The sequence below is a fragment of the Gorilla gorilla genome, chromosome 16 (genome assembly GCF_029281585.2).
Source record: "Gorilla gorilla gorilla isolate KB3781 chromosome 16, NHGRI_mGorGor1-v2.1_pri, whole genome shotgun sequence".
In the NCBI taxonomy this organism is placed as follows: Eukaryota; Metazoa; Chordata; class Mammalia; order Primates; family Hominidae; genus Gorilla; species Gorilla gorilla.
This window is the reverse complement of record NC_073240.2, coordinates 71,787,566-71,810,592: the sequence shown is the minus strand read 5'-3', so window position 1 is coordinate 71,810,592 and position 23,027 is coordinate 71,787,566. Positions and strand designations below refer to the sequence as shown.

The 23,027-nt window shown below is 36.4% G+C and overlaps 1 protein-coding gene across 4 annotated transcripts in view; it reads right to left on the bottom strand.

Moving 5' to 3' along the window:
• LRRC49 (leucine rich repeat containing 49) overlaps positions 1–23,027 on the bottom strand; it is a 198,132-nt gene that overhangs the window by 81,833 nt on the left and 93,272 nt on the right. For all 4 annotated transcript variants that reach the window (XM_063698671.1, XM_031002242.3, XM_055363653.2 and 1 more), the window contains one exon: positions 4,667–4,814. In XM_063698671.1, the coding sequence (XP_063554741.1) occupies positions 4,667–4,814 (148 nt within the window). The remainder of the gene's footprint in view (positions 1–4,666; positions 4,815–23,027) is intronic.

Sequence of the window (23,027 nt, the reverse complement as noted above, 5' to 3'; positions counted from 1 at the left end):
GGTGGGAGTGTAAATTAGTTCAACCATTGTGGAAGACAGTGCAGCAATTCCTCAAGGATCTAGAACTAGAAATACCATTTGACCCAGCAATCCCATTACTGGGTATATACCCAAAGGATTATAAGTTATTCTACCATAAAGACACATGCATACGTATGTTTATTGCAGCACTATTCACAATAGCAAAGACTTGGAACCAAAATGCCCATCAATCTTAGGCTGGATAAAGAAAATGTGGCACGTATACATCATGGAATACTATGCAGCCATAAAAAAGAATGAGTTCATGTCCTTTGCACAGACATGGATGAAGCTGCAAACTGTCATTCTCAGCAAACTAACACAGGAACAGAAAACCAAACACTGCGTGTTCTCATTCATAAATGGGAGTTTAACAATGAGAACACATGGGCACAGGGAGGGGAACATCACATACCAGGGCCTGTTGGGGTGTGGAGGCAAGGAGAGGGATAGCATTAGGAGAAATATCTAATGCAGATTACGGGTTGATAGGTGCAGCAAACCACCATGGCACCTGTATACCTATGTAACAAACCTGCACATTCTGCACATGTATCCCAGAACTTAAAGTATAATCAAAAATAAACAAATAAATAAATAAAGCAATATTGCAAAAAAAAAAAGTTACTTCATCTTACCTTTCAGCTGCTCCATTATTCTATAACCCTACCTAGACACAACTCTCAGTGGTTCAGCGATTTATTCAGTGCTCTAGATTAAGGACTGCCAAACTCTAGGCCACAGGCCAAAGTCAGCCACCCGTTTTTCTAAATAACATTCTCTTGGAACAGAATCATGCTTATTCATATATGTATTGTCCATGCCTTTTTTCATACTACAATGGGCAAACTGAGTAGTTTCAACAGACAATATGCAGGCCCCAAAGCCTAAAATATTTACTATCAGGTCCTTTATAGATAAAATTTGCCAACCCTTGCTCTAGATGTGGGCCTGAGTTCCAACTTATTTATTCACCTATCCTAAGCTTCACTTTTTATCTTATTAATCTTTATGCTAATCTTTACAAACTAAAACCCCTTCTTCTTAAGAAAGATAAAGCAAAATAGGAGTTGAGGCCAGTGATAGATGGCATCATATTATCTCTCGCCATTCCTCTGGATCAGATTCCCAGACTCTTACTCTGATTAATCTCCTTGCTTCTCATCTCATCACCCATCGCATCCTCTCCGATCCATCTTCAAGGCTGAACCCAGAAAGACAGTCTTCTTAATAGGCAAATCCAATTTAACTACCTTAAACTCTTCAAGGGTTTCTCCTATTATGTCCAAGACAAAAATCTAAACTCCTTATTATGATATAAAATGCCCTAGCCCTTGCCTGTCCTTGCCTGTCAGACATACTTGTCTCCCTCTATGTCCCTCAGCCATGTACACTCAATGCTTAGCCATGTTGAACTCCTGTCAGCTGCTATATTCTCTCAGCTTCCTTCTGCATTTTGCATGCCTTTATTCTCCACAAATACATCCTCCTTCTTCTTTACCACTCTTAAAGTCTTGAGTCAATTATTTTCTCCTTTGGAACTTTTCTGTTTTTCAGGTAGACTTGGGATTGCTTTGCTCTTTGATATCATTTTGCCCTGGGTGTAAGTGTGTTGACACAAACATATATCTCTATTGATCCATCTAGTAATCTTATCTCTCTAGATTGTCATTTTGCATTGTAATCCAGCTGCATGGTTGCCTCTGCAGACAACTGCAAGTAACTTTAGGGCATGAACTGTGATTTTGATCTTTTCATCTCTACTGTCTAATATATATCCTAGTACAGAAACTCGTGAGTTCAAGATACCTAATAGTCTCAGGGATTTTTTCACAGTGCCTCTAGGCCAAAAGAAATATGTGACAACTCTGTTTACTAAGTAGTTTGGTCCAAACAATTTAATAAGTATTCATGGTCTAGCACTTTAGTAGCAATTAAAAAATAATATATGTAAATAGAAAGAAAAAATATTTTATATCATTTTTAAATAACCACAACTACTTATCAATGGAATGTGTAGAACCAGGAGGACGTTATACAATTTCTCAAACAGAGAATCACATTGGACACTGCCATCCCCATTTCCTGTTCGATACTGATTTTGGCAAGATATTTATTTTTATTACAACAACTACTGAAAATTCAGCTTTTCAAAGATGGGAAGTGATTGAAACAAATACAGTGTGAGGTCATGTTGAAATGGTAAACTATTTGAGCTACTAATTTGCCCACAGTCTCAGAGATGTCAAATCTCACCGTGTTTCCCCTGGAAGTTAAAAATCACTCCCTGTGAGTTCACTGCAGTATCCTCTGCACGCAGTTTAGGAACCACTGCCCCAGTGCACGGAAGTTCATTAAATATTTGTGTAATCCACCACAGTGAGAATGTTTATATGGTAATTTACACAAAAATTCAATTAAGATATTGTTTCTTAAAGAGAAAAAATAGTTACTGGCATCAGCAAACTTTTTCAGCCAGATAATAAATATTTTGGGCTTGTAGGCCACATAGTATCCACAGCAACTACTTGACTCTGCCATTGCAGCATCAAAGCAAACATAGATAATACATAAATGAATGGGCATCACTGTGTTCCAATACAACTTTATTTACAAAAACAGGTAGCCAGCTCACAGGCTGTTTGCTGACATTTGTTATAAAAAGTCCTTTAAAAAGGTACAGCTTCCACACTAAAGTTACTAAAAAGTTATAAATAAAAGATGAGACTAAATACCAGAAGTCCATATAGATATGAATGAATGAATAAATTTACATTTTTATGAGGAATGGGATTACAAAGGGAAAAAGAGAATCTTCACAAAGAAAAGCTTGGCAGAAATCATCCTAAAGTAAGCATCCTCAATAAAGAGATAAATATGAAGAACATGTTGTAAGACATGCTGGTCTAAGATGCAATGAGAAGAATACAAAATCACTACTATGATATTAATGCCAAAAACCTATAAGTAAAAATTAATCATGAGGAAACATCAAAAAATCTGAATTGAGGGTCATTCTACAAAAAAACTAACCCGTAATCTTCATAAATATCAGTCATGAAAATCAAAGAAAGACTGAGAAATAGTTCCAGAAAAATGATGACTTTAGAGACATGACAACAAAATTCAGCTATAATGCAATGTATAATTTTAAACTGCATCTTTTTGCTGTAAAGAACAATATTGATATAACTGGTAAAAGTTCAATGTGGTGTGAGAATTAGATGCTAGTAATCTGTAGGTGCCACGCAAGAAAGAAGAATGGTTTCTGCCTTTAAAGACTATATATTGTTTGGGTAGACAAGACTGACAAATAAATTCACTATGAGGAACATACCATATAATTAAGTTCTAATTTATATAAATGAGTTAGCTCTAAATCTTATCCCACTCATCTCAACCTCATTAGAAAGAGCAATTTAAGAAGTAGCATAGATGCTTAACTAAGAAAGACATGGAGATAAGGGTAAAGAGTCACCACAAAAATATGAAACAGTGTTGACACTATAGAGCTGAATTAACTAAGAGGACAAAGAACCATAGCTCTACCATGGAATAGAGAGAGAGGCAGAACCCTAGAAGACCTCTGGTATCCATCAATTCATCCACACTTTTAGCTATTAGCTAGCCACCTTAGAGGTCCACAGTATTGCCAAGGCATAAATGAAAACTGCACACATTGTGATGCTAATATACAAAGAAATAGGTCAGTTGGCAACTGCATAAACCTAGGTGATCAACAGAATTCACATGAAAATCAGCAGTCCAGAAGAGAGAAAATAGGTAGAGGCTTAGGATATTTTTCTAGGTCAGAGACTATCAAACTGAGATTATTAAAATATGTTTTCTCATAACAAATAAACCTGGTCAAAGAAACAAAGTTAAACAAGTTTATTTAATTACAGAACTTCTTGGATCCTATAATATGCTAATACACATTGTACACCTAAAAAGAGGGGGATATTATGCACAGCATTTCACTTAGATCAGAAACCATATTAAAACATCTAAGTGTAGAAAATATCTTAACATGGAGATATGATGAATAAAAAGAGGTAGCTACTTTGGGAGATATAACATCAACAATAACAACTACATACAAATGCCTCCTAGGAGCCTCGCAGTCTAAGGTGTAGTACCTTATTTTCTAAGGTGTAGTACTTTATTTCATCTTCGAGACAAACCTATGACTTAATTCTGATCCCCATTTTACTTTGAGGAAAATGAGGTATACAAAGATTAAATACATTGCCAAAGGCCTATCGTTAGAAAGCAGTCAAGCCAGAATTCAGACGCAGGCAATCTAGCTCCAGTGCCCATGCTCTTAACCACTATGATACATAACTTAAAGAAATTCTCACTCATTCATTTCAAAATAAATTATCAGTTGGATATTAAGCAAGAATGAAAAATAAACATGATGATTAATTTAAACAGAAGGCTAGGAATTTTAAAAGTCTTGCTCAATTAAACTTGGGATGGGATCAGGCAGTAAAAACTACATAATTGCAATTATGAAGTATACAATCATGATAACCCATAGTTCACTAAAATTAAGAAGCATTTCAAGCAAAGAATATGCATACCAATTTCCTAATCCACACTAAGGACAACAACATGGTGAACACTTTGGAAGGGTTCTCACCGTGATTCTCTTCATATCTAGCTGGCGCAGCTGCATCATATTCTGAAGGACAGTGTGTTTGTACCATGACTCTTGAGCTATGGGATTGCCATCAAAGGTGATGTCCGAGAGGGAAGAAGAGTCAGCAAGGCAGGAAACACTGTCAAAACTGCAGGAGAGACAGAAACCACTGGATTATTCTGAGGCCTTAAGATAATACTTTCATTTTTAATAGACTTTATTTTTAGCACAGTTTTAGATTTACAGAAAAATTGAGAAGATAGTACAGAGTTCCCATATACCCCATACCCAGTTTCCCCTATTGTTAACATCTTGTGTTAGTATAGTACATTTGTTACAATTAATCAACCAAAGTAAACATATTCTTAGTAGCTAAAGCCTGTATTTTATCCAGGTTTCCCTTAGTTTTTACCTAATGTCCTTTTTCTGTTCCAGGATCCCATGGAGGATACCATATTACATTTAGTTGTCATATCTCCTGAGGCTCCTCTTGGCTGTGACAATTTCTCAGACTTGCCTTGTTTTTGATGAGTTGACAGTTTCGAGGAATACTCATCAGTTATTTTGTAGGATGACCCCCTATTAGGATTTGTCTGATATTTTTCTCATGATTAGATGGGGGTTAAGATACCTACTTTTTTTTTTTTTTTTTTTTTTTTTGAGACCAGGTCTCACTCTGTCATCCAGGCTGGGTTTCAGTGGTGCAATCATAGCTCATCCTAACCTCAAACTCTTGGGCTCGAGCAATCCTCCCACCTGAGCAACCCAAGTAGTTGGAACTACAGGTATGTACCATCATGCCTGGCTAATGTTTTACTTTTTATTTTGTCTACAAAATAAAAAGCATCTCACTATGTTGCCCAAGCTGGTCTCGAACTCCTGTTTAAGCGATCCTCCCACCTTGACCCCCCAAAGTGCTGGAATTAACAGGCATGACCACTATGCCCAGGTGGTATATATTATTAATATGACTTATTACTGTTGATGTTGACCCTGATCAACATGTTCAAGGCTGAGGCTGAGGTTATGTTCTTCAGGTTTCTCCAATGTAAAGTTACCATTGCATCCTCTCCTTTTCATACTCAACTATTTGTAAGGAAGTCACCATGTGCAGCCCACACTCAGGGAGTGGGAAGTTAAGCTCCTCCTCCTTGAGGACACAGAGTCTGAACTCATGGATATTTATTCTATGCTTTGGGTTATTATCCAATACAATTTTACTATTTTGTTGTTCAAATTGTTCCAGCTTTGGCCATTGGAAGCTCTTTCAATTGGCTTCTATGTCCCTTTGGTTCCCATCGATGTGGATTTTTTTTTTCTTTTTCTGAGCACTTTCTCACTTTCTGGCACTACAAGATTTTCTATACTCATGTATTTTCTAGACTAATTCCTGTCTTGGTCCTAGAATCGGCCATTTCTGAGGAGCCATAGTTCCTTTTATTGGAGACTAGTATTAGAAACAAAGATCTGGGGGCTAAGTGTACTTCTTGCTACTGTGGGGTCATTTCCTTTAGTCCCTCTCAGCTGACACAGCAAGAAAATATATGTGTGTACAGAAACCTGTGTATATGCATATATCTATAAATATTTCTCTAAGTAACCATCTGTCCATCTGTGCCATCTGTGTCTATATTAAGCTAAAGATGAGTTTATACTGATGTCTCCAACTCTAATCCATCACCAAATGAATCATTCTAGCCTCCTTCCCTTGCTTATCTGAACATTTCTACTTCAACAAGAAGTTTGGCTTCAAACCATCAACTCTCCATTTACTTAATTATTCAATTCCAATATGTATGTATAGAGGTATCAGAATGTTTAATGTGTACCCCCAATGAGAAACAACTTTATCAACTAAAGTACAATGATTAGGTATAATTGCTTTTCCATTTAGTCTTACAGGCTCATTTCCGAAGTTTCTTAGATCAGTGCCTTTTCCCCCCACCCCTTTAGGGAGGTTGTTTCATACATTTTTAATACAGTTAGATTCTCTTGTCGGTCTGCATTCCTTTCTGAGATCCTCTAAACTCCTAAGTGATTTTTTAACATTTGCATATATTAAGGCTTACTTTTTAATTATGTAAATTTCTACAGGCTTAATGTCATGTATCCACCATTAAAGTATCTTAGAGAACCGTTTCATGACACTAGAAAAATCTGCTGTACTTCAGCCATTTGATCTTCTCTCCTCCTCCCAAATCACTGGCAACCACTAATCTTTCTACTGTCACTATAGTTCTGCCATTTCTAGAATGTCATATAATTGGAATCATGTAATATGTAGCCTTTTCAGACTGACTTCTTTCACTTAGCAATATGCATTTGTTTCATCCATGTCTTTCTGTGGCTTCATAGCTCATTTCTTTTTATCACTGAGCAATATTCCATTGTATGGATATACCATAGCTTCTTTATCCATTCACCTTCTGAGGACATCTTGGCTGCTTCCAGTTTTTGTTGATTATGAATAAAGCTGCTGTAAATATTCACCTGCAACTTTTTGTGTGGGCATAAGTTTTCAACTCAAATGGATAAATACCTAAGAGTATAACTGCTGTATATTACAGTAAGACTATGTTTATTTTAGCTTTGTAAGAAACTGCCAAACTATCTTCCAAAGTGGCTGTATCATCTTGCAATCTTAACAGCTCACCATCCTCACCAGCATTTGGTATCTGTGTTCTGGAATTTCAGCGACTCCAAGAGGTACATAGTGGTATCTCATTGTTTTAATATGCAATTCCCTAATGACAAAAGATGCTGAGCATCTTTTCATATGCATACTTGCCATCCGTGTATCTTCTTTGTGTTTTCAGCTCTTTTGCCTATTTTAAATTGGATTCTTTCTTCTCTTACTGTGGAATTTTAAGATTTTTTTAAAATTTGGATACAAGTCTTTTATTAGATATATATTTTGCAAATATTTATCCCAGTCTGTGGCTTGTCTTTTCATTCTCTTAACAGTGTCTTTCACAGAACAGATGTTTCTAATTTTAATGATGCCCAACTTAACAATTTTCTCTTTCATAGATCCTACATTTGGTCTTGTATCTAAAAACTAATTGCCAAATTCAAGGTTGTCTGGATTTTCTCCTAAGTTTTCTTCAGAAGTTTAATGGTTTTGTGTTTTACATTTAAGTCTATGATCCATTTTGAGTTAATTTAGTGAAAGGTGTAAGGCCCATGTCTATATTCCTTTTTTTCATATGGACATCCAATTGTTCCATTACCATTTGCTGAAAAGACTATCCTTTCTCTATTGAACTGCTTTTGCTCCTTTATCAAAGATCACCTGAATATATTTGTATGGGTCTATTTCTGGGCCTTTTATTTGGTTCCATTGATACATGTGTCTACTCTTTCACCAATACCACACTGTCATGATTACTGTAGTTTTATAAGGGATCTTTATTATATAGCTTTGAAATGATTTAAACACTTAGTTTATTTACTACATGAATGATACACGTTTTGCTCTGATAAGAACATGAAGTTTAATTCCTCTCCCTGTAAGATTGTTATATCACTCCTCATCAGACCACATACATGAGTTATTGGGCTCAACGACTGGACTTTAAAAACACATATAAACCCAAGATTTTGAGAGATTGATAACTTAGGCTTTGTCAGGGCTACTCTATGTCAGACACTTCTCCAAAGACCAAAATATCAGACTAGCAGGGTTGCTCTCTGTCAGCCTTTGAACTATCCTCCAAAGCCCAGTAACACTGGCACTGCTTGTTAGTGTTGAGGGACCTTGCACATTGTTATGGATGTACACTGTGGTGATCAAACCATCCCTCCTGAAACCACTTATAGAAAAGTACTCTCCAAACTTTGATTAGACTTTACATGCACAGAGGCAAGCTTCCATCCTAATTTAGCAACTAGACTTTAAAAACTGGACTCTAAACTAAATTGGAACTCATCCAATATGTGGGTAATGTACTTTGTCTATTGAGTATATTCCCTATGATGTTTGTTCCTGTTATTCTTCCATTCTTTGAGCATTATAAATAAAAATGATAAGCTCTTTGTATGGCAATAAACTGTGTGATTTGTGAAAACATACTTTGATCATCTGTTTATTTTAACCATACAAAACAGTCTTGCAAAAGGTTAGCGTGACTCCTCCAACTTTTTCTTCAGTATTGTGTCACTATTCCAGGTCTGGCCTTTTCATATAAACTTTAGAATTCAATTGTTGCTATCTATAAATAACCTATGGGATTTTGATTGGGATTTTCTTTCTTTCTGGCCTTTTCATATAAACTTTAGAATCCAATTGTTGATATCTATAAATAACCTATGGGATTTTGACTGGAATTTCCCTTCCTTCCTTCCTTCCTTCCTTCCTTCCTTTCCTCCTTTCCTCCCTCCCTCCCTCCCTCCTTCCTTCCTTTCTTTCTTTCATGGAGTTTTGCTCTAGTTGCCCAGACCGGAGCACAATGGCACAGTCTCGGCTCACTGCAACCTCCGCCTCCCGGGTTCAAGCGATTTTCCTGCCTCAGCCTCCCGAGTAGCTGGGATTACAGGCATGCACCACCACACCCGGCTAATTCTTTGTATTTTTAGCAGAGACAGGGTTTCACCATGGCCAGGCTGGTCTTGAACTCCTGACCTCAGGTGATCCGCCCGCCTCGGCCTCCCAGAGTGCTGGGATTACAGGCGTGAGCCACCGCGTCCAGCTGGGATTTTCATTTTTTAAAGAAATAATCACTTTTCTAAATAATACCACAGGGCACCTCGGTAAAACTCATTTATATTAGAGTCATTCTCATTCAGTACACAAATACTTTATAAAGACTTTATTTATTCAGGCACTAAATTAAATATCTCTTCTCACTGTGTCAAGAAAAGCTAGATGATATAGAATATTCATGGTATAGAAAATAATGTAGGTACTAACAAGGTTGAGGCAAGTTCTACAGCAAGAATAAAGTTCACTGCTTTTATTGTCATATTTAAATATTTCTTCTATGTTTTCCTCACACTCAAGGTAAAAAGATACCCTGCTATTAATTATTTTACCTCAGAGCTTGTCTTTACCAATCTAAAAGGTAAACCTCACAATTTATATGCAACTCATAGTGTTTGAGACATGTTTAGTTCACTTTGTTAAAGTGAACTAACTCATCATTTTCCCTCCACAAATCTGCTTTTCTATGTGTATTTTCTACTTGATAAATGATGCCACCATCAAAACAATAATTAAGAATGGGAACTGTAAAGAGTCATGAAGGGATTTTAAGCAAGGCAGGTAATATGATCAGAATAGTATTTTAGAAAAATCACAAATTAATAACATCATGAAGGGTATACGAAAAAGAAAAGAGATAAGAATCAAAAGCTAGTTATAAAGTAGATTGCGGTAACAGAGGTGAAAAACAGGGCTTAACATGTCAAAAACCAAGGTAGTAGTCAGGAGAGTGAAGAGGGGAGAGGTTCTATGGAAGTTTAGAGTGTAGCATGGACAGAAATTAGTAATCATTTGGATGTGATAAAGAAAGGAATCCAGAATAACTCCAAGTTTCTCTCTCAGGTGAACAACTAGAGTTATGGTTACAAGGGTACATACTCTGTCAAAATTCATTGAACTCTATGCTTAAAATGTGTGCATTTTATTATATGTAAATTATATCTTTAAAAATTAATTTACAGAGAAATTTTAAATTATAAAAAATATATATTTGACAGATTATCTTTTCATCTATCAAGTCTCCTTTTCCTGGAACACTGTTATGTTGGTGGCCAATGGCCATTAAGATACATTTCAAAAGGGTTTTCACTAAGTTTTCCTCCAACTACCATAGGACGGGCTCACTCATTTCAACCTTAAGGTGTTAACTAATGTGAAGAGCAGAGGTAACAGAGCCAGTAGATGTTGAAGAGCATTTTTTCCAATACTCAACCTAACTCAATAGAATTAAACTGTAAGTTTCTTGAAGACTGGAAAGATACTGTGACCACTGCCCCAACACCTAACTTAAGACCTATCTTTAGTAAGTGTGCAATAAAGTTTCGGTGAATGAATGAAAAAAATGTGATGAACTGGAATAATTCCAAAGGGCTTATCCTTGATTAAAAAAAAAAGTGAATGAGTGAATTTTCTTACACTTTTATTGGAATTATTATTTAAAGGATAACATGATATTTAAGTAGCATTATGACCCAATATATATTACTAATTAGGCAGATGCACTTAAAAGTGAAAATAATATGTACAAAAGCATAGACAAGCTGGAAAACTTAATTTTATTATAGATAGATTCCAATTTTATTGCTATTTACTATTTATTTACAAGCCAGATTGTAGAGTCTATCATTTGTTTCTCATTGCTAAGTAGAATTTTAAACTAAAATGATTGTAACTGTTCTCAGCCCTGTCTCTCAAGTATTCCTTTGGGGAATTAAATTGATCTAATAATTGCCAATGGAATTGGTCTAAGAATGGGTGGTGTCACACACAAAACTAAACAGTATCTTCATTTAATTAAATACAAAGCACTTTTTTATGTATAGAAGAAAACAGTATGCCCAGTATACATTATAAAGAACTTCAGAGATCTAAAAGACCTGTAGATGCCCATATGGTCTATGTCTGTAATTCAAGCACAACAAAAACGTGGCATCAGGAATGGGAACATCACTGCAGTCCTCAGCAAGTACTATCTGGGCAACTGCTCCCACATCAGCTACTACTGTTGACACTCAGACTGAAGTCTTTATGCTTTGAATAGTTTTATTAAAGTAAAAATAAATCTGTATTTGATCCAGAAGATTCCTCACAAAATTTCATTTCCATCTGCCAGGCATTTGACCAATAACCATGCCAGACATTCCTAGAAGCTCACTGACAAAGACCATATGATTTTAAAGACATTCTCTAACCAAATAAAACAATACTCTTAAGTACAAATACAGGCTAATGATGGGTTATGTTTTACCTAACCAAACAAAATCAAAAGCAGACTGTTTAAAAAAAAAAAAAACCTGGAAATAAAACAGTAAGTATAGTGAAATACTGGCTTTTAAAAACAGTCTCTCTCTCTCTCTCTCTCGCCACCCCACCTTTTTTTTTTTTTTTTTTTTTTTTTGGCAGAGGGTTTAAGAACACTCAATTGCTCTCATCTCTTTAGAGTACCAAGAATGAAAAAGCTTTGGTCCAAAGGCTGACATTTAACTTATAATTGACTTTAATCTTTTTCCAGATTACTCATACATTTGTTCCTCCCCTAGTAGTCTCCTCACATTGCCACATCTGCTTCCTATCTGCTAAAGAACCTATAGAGAAACAGTCTGTCCCTACTGACCAAAATTCATATCCCGAAAGGAAAAGAAAATATTTTAGTCCATTTTATGCTTACTTAATAAAATACAGAGAAAGAAATAAAATTCCCATATATGCATGTATCACACAGCATAGATATTTAACTAACAATTCCTAAATATCAGTCAAATTTCTCCAATTAGAAATTTTCCTCCCCTAAGTAAGCTAAGTACTTTAGAAAAAGGGCTTTTACTATTTTATACCAGCAAGGTACCATGATCTCTGAAATAATCTTAATGAAAAGCCACTTATTTTATATTGATCAGTGAGGATTTTTCTGAATAGTTACTATTTGCCTAGAGGGCTGAAGTGAAATGGAACAATAGAATAAATCATCAAGTGTGCTCACAAGGACTGAAATATACACAACTGACAAACATAAAATAACTAGAAAGATGTATAATATATGATCAAATATTAAAGAGTAATGCACAGTTAAAGAAAAGTACACATAATACAGGTGTTCGTATTCTGAGAGAATGATGAACTAAAACTACTGGTCTCAAATGCATTTATGATCTGCTAAAAAAAACAAATGAGGACTACATAGAAAACTAAATCAATAAATAAACGCAGGAACCAAGAGAGGTAAATAGAATGTAGAAACTGACCTTTATGCTGTGATGGCATTTTGCTAAACCTAATGAAATTGAGATTTGGTTTACATGATCTTCAAGGCTGAGAGATAGAAGACAATCCTAGGAGCCACTCAAGTTGGAGAGTCTAACTAGTAGACACCTGTTGATAAATCTGGGACCCCAAGAGCAAGACCCTCAAAATTGGATTAGTTATAAACTTTCTTACTGACAGCCCCTGAAATATTGCCTATCTCAAAGCTTGGGGCTAAGACTAGAAAGGGTAGAAAATTCTTCCCTTATTACTTGTAACCACAGACCACAACAGTCCCAGGGAAAAGTCTTCAGGGGCTTTAACATCCACGGAGCTGTCATCTCCTAAGATAACAATGCCTTCTTCAGGAATACTTCTTGAAGGACATGCCTGAGGCTGTTTTACAGTTAACTTTTTTTTTATAAGTAAGAATACACTCTAAAATAACAGTAAAAATATGGTCCAGTTGGCCCTCCATATCCATGTGTTCTACATCTATGAATTCAATCAACCTCAGATTTAAAAAAAAGAAAATTCCAGGCCTCCTGCCTGCGGCATTTCCAGCCAGAGCAACCCACCCACCCATGGTTTCCCCCTGCAGAAGCGACCCTACCCACAGCACCCCCAGCTGGAGTGCCTCCCAGCCACAACGCCTCCACCACTTCTGCTGGAGCACACCTCCCAAGCCCACGGTGCCCCCTACCAGAGCACCTCCCACCCTCAGTGCCCCTGCCAGAGTGCCTTTCGCCCACAGCCCCACCCACTGGAGCATATCCTGCCCACAGTGCCCCTGCTGCCCCTGCTGGAGCACCTACACCCATGCCCTGTCAATGGTCTGGGACACCCCAGCCTCTCTATCCCAGCCAAAGCTCAACAGTGAGAGACCAGAGGACAAAGCTGCTGACCCAGTCCCAGTCCCACAGGGTTAGAGCATGCATCCCAGCAGTATGGAGCTGAGTCTTGCCCCCTAAAAGCATCCAGAAATGAAGTGATTCAACTATATCCAGCTTACACCACAGTCCAAAAACCCTAAGAGCAATAAAGATCATAAAAACAAAAAGCTTCACCCAAAGGACAACAACTTCAAATAATAAAGAATCATCAGCTGTCACAGAAGAAAGACCCAGCACAAGAACTCTGGCAACTCTAAAAGCCAGCATGTCTTCTTACCTCCAGATGATCACACTAGCTCCCCAGTAGTGGATCCTAACCAGAATGAAATGGCTGAAATGCCAGGCAGAGAATTCAGAATCGGGATGATAAGGAAGCACACTGAGACACAAGAAGAGGTTGAAACCCAACCCAGGCAAAACAGTAAAACAACCCAACAGTTGAAAGATGACATAACCATTTAAAAAAAGACCAAACTGAACTTCTGGAAATGAAAAATTCCAGGAATTTCAAAATACAATTGGATGCATTAAAAGCAGAATAGACCAAGTTGAGAAAAGAATCTGGCAGCTTGGCCAGGCGTGGTGGCTCACACCTGTAATCCCAGCACTTTGGGAAGCCAAGGTGGGTGGATCATCTGAGGTCAGGAGTTTGAGACCAGCCTGTCCAACATGGCAAAACCCCATCTCTATTAAAAATACAAAAATTAGCTGGGCATGGTGGCACATGCTTGTAGAGTCAAGTACTCTGGAGACTGAGGCTGGAGAATTGCTTGAACCCAGGAGGTGGAGGTTGCAGTGAGCCAAGATCACGCCACTGCACTACAGTCTAGGAGACAGAGCAAGACTCTGTCTCAAAAAATAAATAAATAAATAAATAAATAAATAAATAAATAAAAATGAAAAATAAAAACCTCACAGCTTGAAGGTCACTCCTTTGAAGCAACAAAGACAAAAATAAAGAAAAAATAATTTAAAAGAATAACAGAATAGCTGAGAAATAGGGGATTACATAGAGACCAAACCTGTAACTCATTTGCATTCCAGAAAGAGGAGAAACAACAAGCAACCTGGAAAACGTATTTGAGGATATAGTCCACGAAAATTTTCCCAATCTTGCTTGAGAGGGTGATATACAAATTCAAGAAATTCAGAGAACACCTGTGAGATACTATGCAAGATGATCATCCCCAAAGCACAGTCATCAGATTCTCCAAGGTCAATGCAAAAGAAAAAATCTTAAAAGCATCTAGAGAAAAACTTACAAAGGGAACCCTATCAGGTTAACAATGGACCTTTTAGTAGAAGCCTTATAAGCCAGAAGAGATTTGGGGTCTGTTTTCAATATCCTTGAAGAAAAGAAATTCCAACCAAGAATTCCATATCATTCCAAACTAAACCTCATCAGCAAAGGAGAAATGAAATCCTTTTCAAACAAGCAAAGCTAAGGGTATTCATTACCCCTAGACCTGCCTTACAAGAGCTTCTAAAGGAAGTGCTAAACATGGAAATTAATGAATGATACCTGCCACCATAAAGACATACTTAAGCACATACTTCATTGATATTATAAAGCAACTATATGATCAAGTCTACATAATAGCCAGCTAATAGCATGATGACAGGATCAAATCCTCACAGTCCAATACTGACCCTGAATTTAAATGGACTAAATGCTCCCACTTAAAAGGGATAGTGTGCCCAGTTAGATAAAGAAGCACAAACCAACTGACTATGGTCTTCAAGAGACACATCTCACAAGTAACAACATATATAGGCTCAAAGTAAAGAAATGGAGGAAGATCTATCAGGCTAATAGGAAACAAAAAACGGGTAGCTATTCATACACCAGATAAAACAGGCTTTAAACCAACAATGATCAAAAAGGACAAAGAAAGGGCATTACATAATGATAAAGGGCTCAATCCAACAAGAACACTTAATTATTTTAAATATATACACACCCAACCCAACAGTGGAGCACCCAGATTTTAAAAAAAAGTTCTTAGCGATCTGTGAAGAGATTCAGACAACCAAACAATAACACTCAGGACTTCAACCCCCACTAATAGCATTAGACAGATCATCAAGGCAGTAAACCAGCAAAGATATTCCGGACTTAAACTTGACACTTGACTAATTGGACCTAATAGACATCTACAGAACACTCCAACCATCAACAAGAAAATATACATTCTTCTCATCTGCACATGGCACATACTCTAAGACTGACTACATGCTCAGTTATAAGGCAAGTCTCAGCAAATTCAAAAATCAAAATAAAATCAACCACACACTTGGACAACAGCACAATAAAAATAGCAATCAATATTGAACAGTCCAATAATGAGTTCAGAAATTAAATCAATAAAAAGTCTACCAACCAAAAAAAGCCCTAGAACAGATGGATTCACAGTTGAATTCTACCAGATATACAAAGAAGAGCTAGTGCCAATCCTACTAAATTTATTTCAAAAAATTGAGGAGGGACTACTCTCTAATTCAGGCTACAAAGCCAGCATCACTCTGATACCAAAGCCCAGCAGAGACATAGAAAAAAAAAAAAAAAGCTTCATGCCAACATCCCTGATGAACACAGATGTAAAAATCCTCAACAAAATACAAGCAAATTCAGAAGGACATCAAAAAGCTAATTCATCATGATCAAGTAGACTTTATTCCTGGGACGCAAAGTTGGTTCAACATACACAAATCAATAAATGTGATTCACCACATAAACTGAATTAATAATAAAAACCATATGACCATCTGAATAGACACAGAAAAGGCCTTCAAAAAAATTCAACATCCCTTCATGTTAAAAACCATCAACAAATTAGGCATCAAAGGAAAACACTTCAAAATAATAAGACCCATATAACATAAACCTATAGCCAACGTCATCTTACTGAATGGACAAAAGCTGGAAGCATTCCCCTTGAGAACTAGAAAAAGACAAGGATGCCCATTTTCACTGCTCCTATTCAACATAATACTAGAAGTCCTAACCAGAGCTATCAGGCAAGAAAAAGAAATAAAAGGCATCTAAATTAGGGAGACAGAAAGCTAAACTGTCTATCTGCATGGATAATATAATTCTATACCTAGGAAAACCCATACACTCCATCATAAGGCTTCTAGAACTGATAAACAACCTTAGTAAAGTTTCAGGATACAAAATCAATGTAAGAAAATCAGTAGCATTTCTATACACCAATAATGTCTAGGCTCAGCAAAATCAAGAACACAATCCCATTTATAGTAGCCAGAAAAAGAATAAAATACCTAAGGATACAGCCTACTAAGGAGGGGAAAGATGTCTATAATGAGCAATACAATGCATTGCTGAAAGAAATCAGAGGCAACATAAACAAATGGAAACACATTCCATGCTCATGGATAAGAAGAATCAACATTGATAAAATGACCATACTACCCAAAGCAATTTACAGATTCAGTGCCATTCCTATCATACTACCAATGTCATTTTTCACAGAATTAGAAAAAAAAGTTATAAAAATCTATATGGAGGAACCAAAAGAGAGCTAGAATAGCCACAGCAATCCTAATAAAAAGAATGAATCCAGAGGCATAACATTACCTAACCTCAAACTATATTACAAAGCTACAGTAACTGAAACAGCATGGTACTGGTATGAAAACAGAAACATGGACCAATGGAACAGGATAGAGAACCCAGAAATAAAGCCACACACCTACAACTACCTGATCATTGACAAAGTCAACAATAACGAACAATGGGGAAAGTATTTCCTATTCAATAAATGGTGTTGAGATAACTTGCTAGCCACATGCAGAAGATTGAAACTAGACCCCTTCCTCTCACCATATACAAAAATTAACTCAACATGGATTAAAGACTTAAATCTAAGACCTAAACCAATAAAAACCCTAGGAGAAAACCAAGGAAATACCACTCTGGACATTGGCCTTGGCAAAGAATTTATGACTAAGTCTTCAAAAACAATGCAACAAAACAAAAAATTGACAAGTAGGACCTAATTAAACTAAACAGCTTCTGCACAGCAAAAGAAACTACCAACAGAGTAAACAGACAACCTACAGAATGGGAGAAAATATTTGCAAACTATGCATCTGACAAAGGTCTAATATCCAGAATTTATAAAAAACTTGAATCAGTAAGCAAAAAACAAATAACCCCATTATAAAATGGTCAAAGAACATGAACAGACATTTCTTAAAAGAAGACATACATGTGGCCAACAAATATATGAAAAAATGCTCATATCATCACTAATCATTAGATAAATGCAAATCAAAACCACAATGATATGCTGGTGAAAAGGGAGAATACTTATACATTGGAGAAAAGGGAACACTTATACACTGCTGGTGGGAGTGTAAATTAGTTCATCCATTGTGGAAAGCAGTGTGGAGATTCCTCAAAGAACTTAAAACAGAATTACCATTTGACCCAGCAATACCACTATTGGGTATATATCCAAATGAAAATAAATCATTCTACCAAAAAGACACATGTTAATCACAGCACTATTTACAACAGCAGACATGGAATCAACCAAGATGTCCATCATTGATGGACTGGATAAAGAAAATGTGGTACATATACACCATAGAATACTACACAGCCATAAAAAATAATGAAATGTCTTTTGCAGCAACATGGATACAGATGGAGGCCATTATCCTAAGCAAACTAACATAAGAACAGAAAACCAAATATTGCATGTTCTCACTTATAAGTGGGAGCCAAACGATGAATACACATGAACACAAAGAAGGGAACAAAGACACTGGGGACCATTTGATGGGGGAGGGTGAGGGGAAGGCATATCTTGGAAGTCCACCTATCTGGTACTGTGCTCACTACCTTGGTAATGGGATCTTTCATATACCAAGCCTCAGCGACCCACAATTTACTCACGTAACAAACCCGCATATGTAGCCCCGAACTTAAAATTTTAAAAATAAATAAAAACAAAATATAAAATATAAAATTTCACAAAGTTCCAAAAAGTAAAACTTGAATTTACTGTGTGCCAAGTACTACACTGTATTCACACAAATGAAGTGATGTGTAGGTATTGTGATAGGTATTGTAAGTAATCTAGAGATGATTTAAAGTATACTAGAGATGATTTAAAGTATACAGAAGCATGTGCATAGGTTATACACAAATATTATGCCATTTTATATTGGGGAGCATTGGTGGATTTTGGTATCCATGGGAGGGGTCGAGTGGGTTCCTAGAAGGAATCCCATAAAGATATGGAGGGAAAACTATATAGTACATCATAAACCAAAAACAGGGTCACTTATTATAATTAACAAGTATTGTGTGCCATACATAACTGTATGTGCTACGCTTTGATATGACTGGCAGCTCAGTAGGTTTGTTTACATCAGCATCAGCAAAAATATATATGTAATAAGTTGCGGTATGATGTTATAATGGCTATGATATCACTAGACAACAGGAGCTTTTCAGCTCCTTTATAGTCTAGGTAACCACCATTGTAAATGTGGTCCATCGTTGACCAAAATGTTGTTACTCAGTGTATGACTATATAGGTATGTGTGTTGTATGTAAACTGAAAGTGTTTCGGAAAGACCAGGACTTGGCAAACTACAGCCCACAGCCCAAATATGCTCTAACACCTGTTTTTGTATGGCCCACAAGTTAATAATGGCCTCTATGTTTTAAAATGGTTAGAAAAAATGTCAAAAGAAGAATATGTCATATGTGAAAATGATATGAAATACAAATTTCAGGGTCCATAAATAAGTTTTATTGAAACACAGCTCTGCCCATTCATTTACATATTATTTATGGCTGCTTTTGTGTTACAAAGGGAAAGTTAAGTACTTGAAACAGAGACCAACTGGCCTGCAAAGAATCATGTACATGATACCAATTTAAGTTATCTAAATACACACATACACACATACATATACACATGCATATTTCCTAATTCTATCCACTGAAATGGCCCAGAAACAATGATAACTCAAAAAGGATAAGCACACCTTGCACTCAAATCTTAGTTTCTAAACAGCATTCTCCACTAAAAGTCATTAGAACTCCTTGCAGAAATGGCTGATTCCAGAGCTAGGACTGCAAAAGTATAAGATGAGCCTGGAACATCTTGTTGGGCCAGAAAGGAAGGAAGTACTTAAAGAATGAGGACACATCAAAAGACTACAGGACCCTTCTTGAGAAATCAGAGAAAATATGAACATCAAAATAAATAATAATAGTAAAGGATTACATCCCTCTTTTGTTCCTTGTATGCAAAAAAAAAAAACTTTGCTAATGGAATCAGAATTCCTGAGGGCTAAAAGTATGACCCCCTGTAATATTAATACAAGTACATTTTAACAGATATTCACAGCTTTAAAAGGCATGACTCCAAGGGTTAATGCCTTAGTGGTAGAATGAAAAGCAGTAGGTGAAGCACACATGCTCTATCAGGAGTGCAATGAAGTAAAGTTAGACTTAGGCAGAGGTATGTGTGTGCTTATCCATAACGTGTTTATATATATTTGAAAGATATGAACTCTCTGAGAGGGACAGGAGAACCATGCTGTGGAATAAGGAAGAACCTCTGATATCTAGGTCAGGCAGACAGATGGCAGTGAGGGGTGGGGGAGATTGAAAGTAGAACACACACGAACACACACATGTGTGCACACACATACACACACACAGGAAATGGGATGAAATGACCCAAAGTAAAGGAGTTAGCTACTTCTAACATTAATGTCAGCAAAGGCATGAAAGAGGAAATAAGTTTATTGGACAACTATTGTTATTATCTTCTTTCCCAACTTCCCTTCCCTTGGTAACAAAACACCCCTTTCCTGTAGTAAACCCATTCCACAAACTGATCCCACACCCATTGTCCTAAGGGATAAGGACCATATGTCCCAGGATTGAGCATTCAGTATGTCCTGTATGTCCCTGGCTGCGGTGATTCATTCCAAGTGGGCACCTGACCTAAATGAACACAATCAGAATCCTCTGCAGCAGTGCTTCCCAGACTGTAATGTGCATTTAAATCACCAGGAGACCTTTTTAAAATGACAGTTCTCACCCAGAAGGTCTACGGTAGGGCTTGAGATCCTGGGCTTCCAATAAGCTTCCCAGTGATGCTAATACTGCTGGTTCAAGGATACAATTTTGAACATTAAGGCTCTTCAGAACCTTTTGCCAGAGCAATCAGAGATGAAGCGCTCTTTATACTAGAACTGATAAGTGACAGACTGTGATTCTCAAGCTGTTGGCTTTTCCAAAAGCTGCAAGGTTTTTTTTCATGTTTCTGTCACTCGCGTCTTTGTATGTTCTCTGTCATTAGGTTATACACTCATGGAAAACAAAAGTCATATGTTTAACTTCTGTTACTCTCCACAATGCCTTTTTTGGTGTTTTAAACATAAAGATACATAATCAATGTTCTTCAACAACCAACTTGGAAAAAAACTTGAATTCTTCAGATGAAAGAGATGGAGAAGGTATTTTAATGAAATTGTAAAGGACAGGAAGGAGGAGGATCAGCTACTAGCTATCACTATTGAGGTAAAAATAACACATCCTAAGGATATCCCTAAGACAATCTTAGATCCTAAACCCACCCAGCTATGAAAAACTGGCATCACTCATAATCCCTGAAGCAGGTCATTTTGAAGAATAACAAGCCAATACCCATGAAATGCCAAAAAGCAAGCCCCAAAAACAAGTCTGAAGAAACTAGCAGAAAAATATTATTAATCTTATTTCACATTTACTCAGTGCTTCCCAGGATATTCCTAAACTAAAAACTATGGTCTCTAACCTGGGGGTCTATAATTGACATTGTCTATTTCTTTTTAAGCCATAAAAAGGAAGTTTTATGAAAAAAAAGGGACTACAATAGACATTTCCCAAAAGAGGATTACAAATGGCCAAGATGTAGATGAAAAAAATCATCAAGGAAATTCGTTAAATTAAAACCACAATCAGATATCATCTCATACCTGTTAGGATGGGTATTTTATAAAAAAGACAACAGATAAGTGTGGGTGAGAATGTGGAGAGAAGAAAACCCTGTACATTGTTGCTGTCAATATAAATTAGTACAATCATTATAAAAAAGAGTATGGAGGTTCCTAAAAAAATTAAAATTAGAGCTACCATATGAACCAGCAATCCCATTTCCAGGTATATTCTGAAGGAAATAAAATTAGTATGTTGAAAACGTATCTGTACTCCCATGTTCATTGCAGCATTATTCACAATAACCAAGATATGGAATCAACCTAAGCGTCCTTAAATAGATGAATGGATAAAGAAAATGTGGTATATATATACACAGTGGAATACAATTTAGCCTCAAACAGAAGTAAATCCTGTAATTTTTGACAGCATGGACAAACCTGGAGGATATTATGCTAAGTGAAATAAGCCAGGCACAGAAAAACGAATACAACATGATCTCACTCATATGAGAAATCTAAAAAAGTTGAACTCATAGAAGCTGAGAGTAGAATGGTAGTTATCAGAGGCTATGGTCATGTAGGGTGATTGGGGAGATGTTGGTCAAAGGATACAAAATTTCAGTTAGACAGGAGGAATTAGTTCAACATGGTGATTATATTTAATAACAATGTATTGTATACTTGAAAACTGCTAAGACTTTAAATGTTCTTTAATAAAATCTTTAAATAAGACATTAAATGTTATTACAAAAAAGATAAGTATGTGAGGTAACATATATGTTAATTGGTTTTAGTCATTCTATAATGTGTGTATATATATATATCAAAACATTATCTTGTATACTACAAATATATACAACTTTTATTTGTTGATTTAAAAAATGTTTAAAACAAAACCAAACAATGCCCAGAGACTAGTTGACAGTTCTAAACTACTTTTTAAGATATTTTGGGGTGTATAATTAAGTCACTGTGATACCTTCCTGTGCATCCAGGATAAACAAGCCTAACTGTTTCACTTCCAGAAGTATCCTCCTTATGGAGAATCCCAACTTCCTTACTTGCATGGAAGCAAAATTTTTTAAAGAAGAAAATACCCTCCTCTTTTAACCAAGCCCAATGCCCTTAATGGTCAGGCAATTATTTTCCTTCCTGAGCAAGCTGAGTTTCAGTCCTACAAAAAAAAAAAACATCTTTAATACTAAAAACAAATATAAAGGAAACAAATTCAACCCGTCTAATAACCTGGACCGACAGACAGATACACACACACACACACACACACACACACACACACACACAGGTTGTTAAATACAGAAAGGATGTATTGTTGATTTAAGGGGAATTCCATATTCTTTAAGTACCAGACAGGTAAATGGCAGAGATGATATACAATCACGACAATTAAAAAATCTGGTAGATAGAGCTTGCAGTTTTTGCCATGACAGCATCAGACTCACCTTCCCAATGTAAACAACTATGAAACTGGACAAAATATAGGAAGCAGATGTTGACTAGCTCAGGGCTGTGATCCTTGGGAGAAGACAGACATATA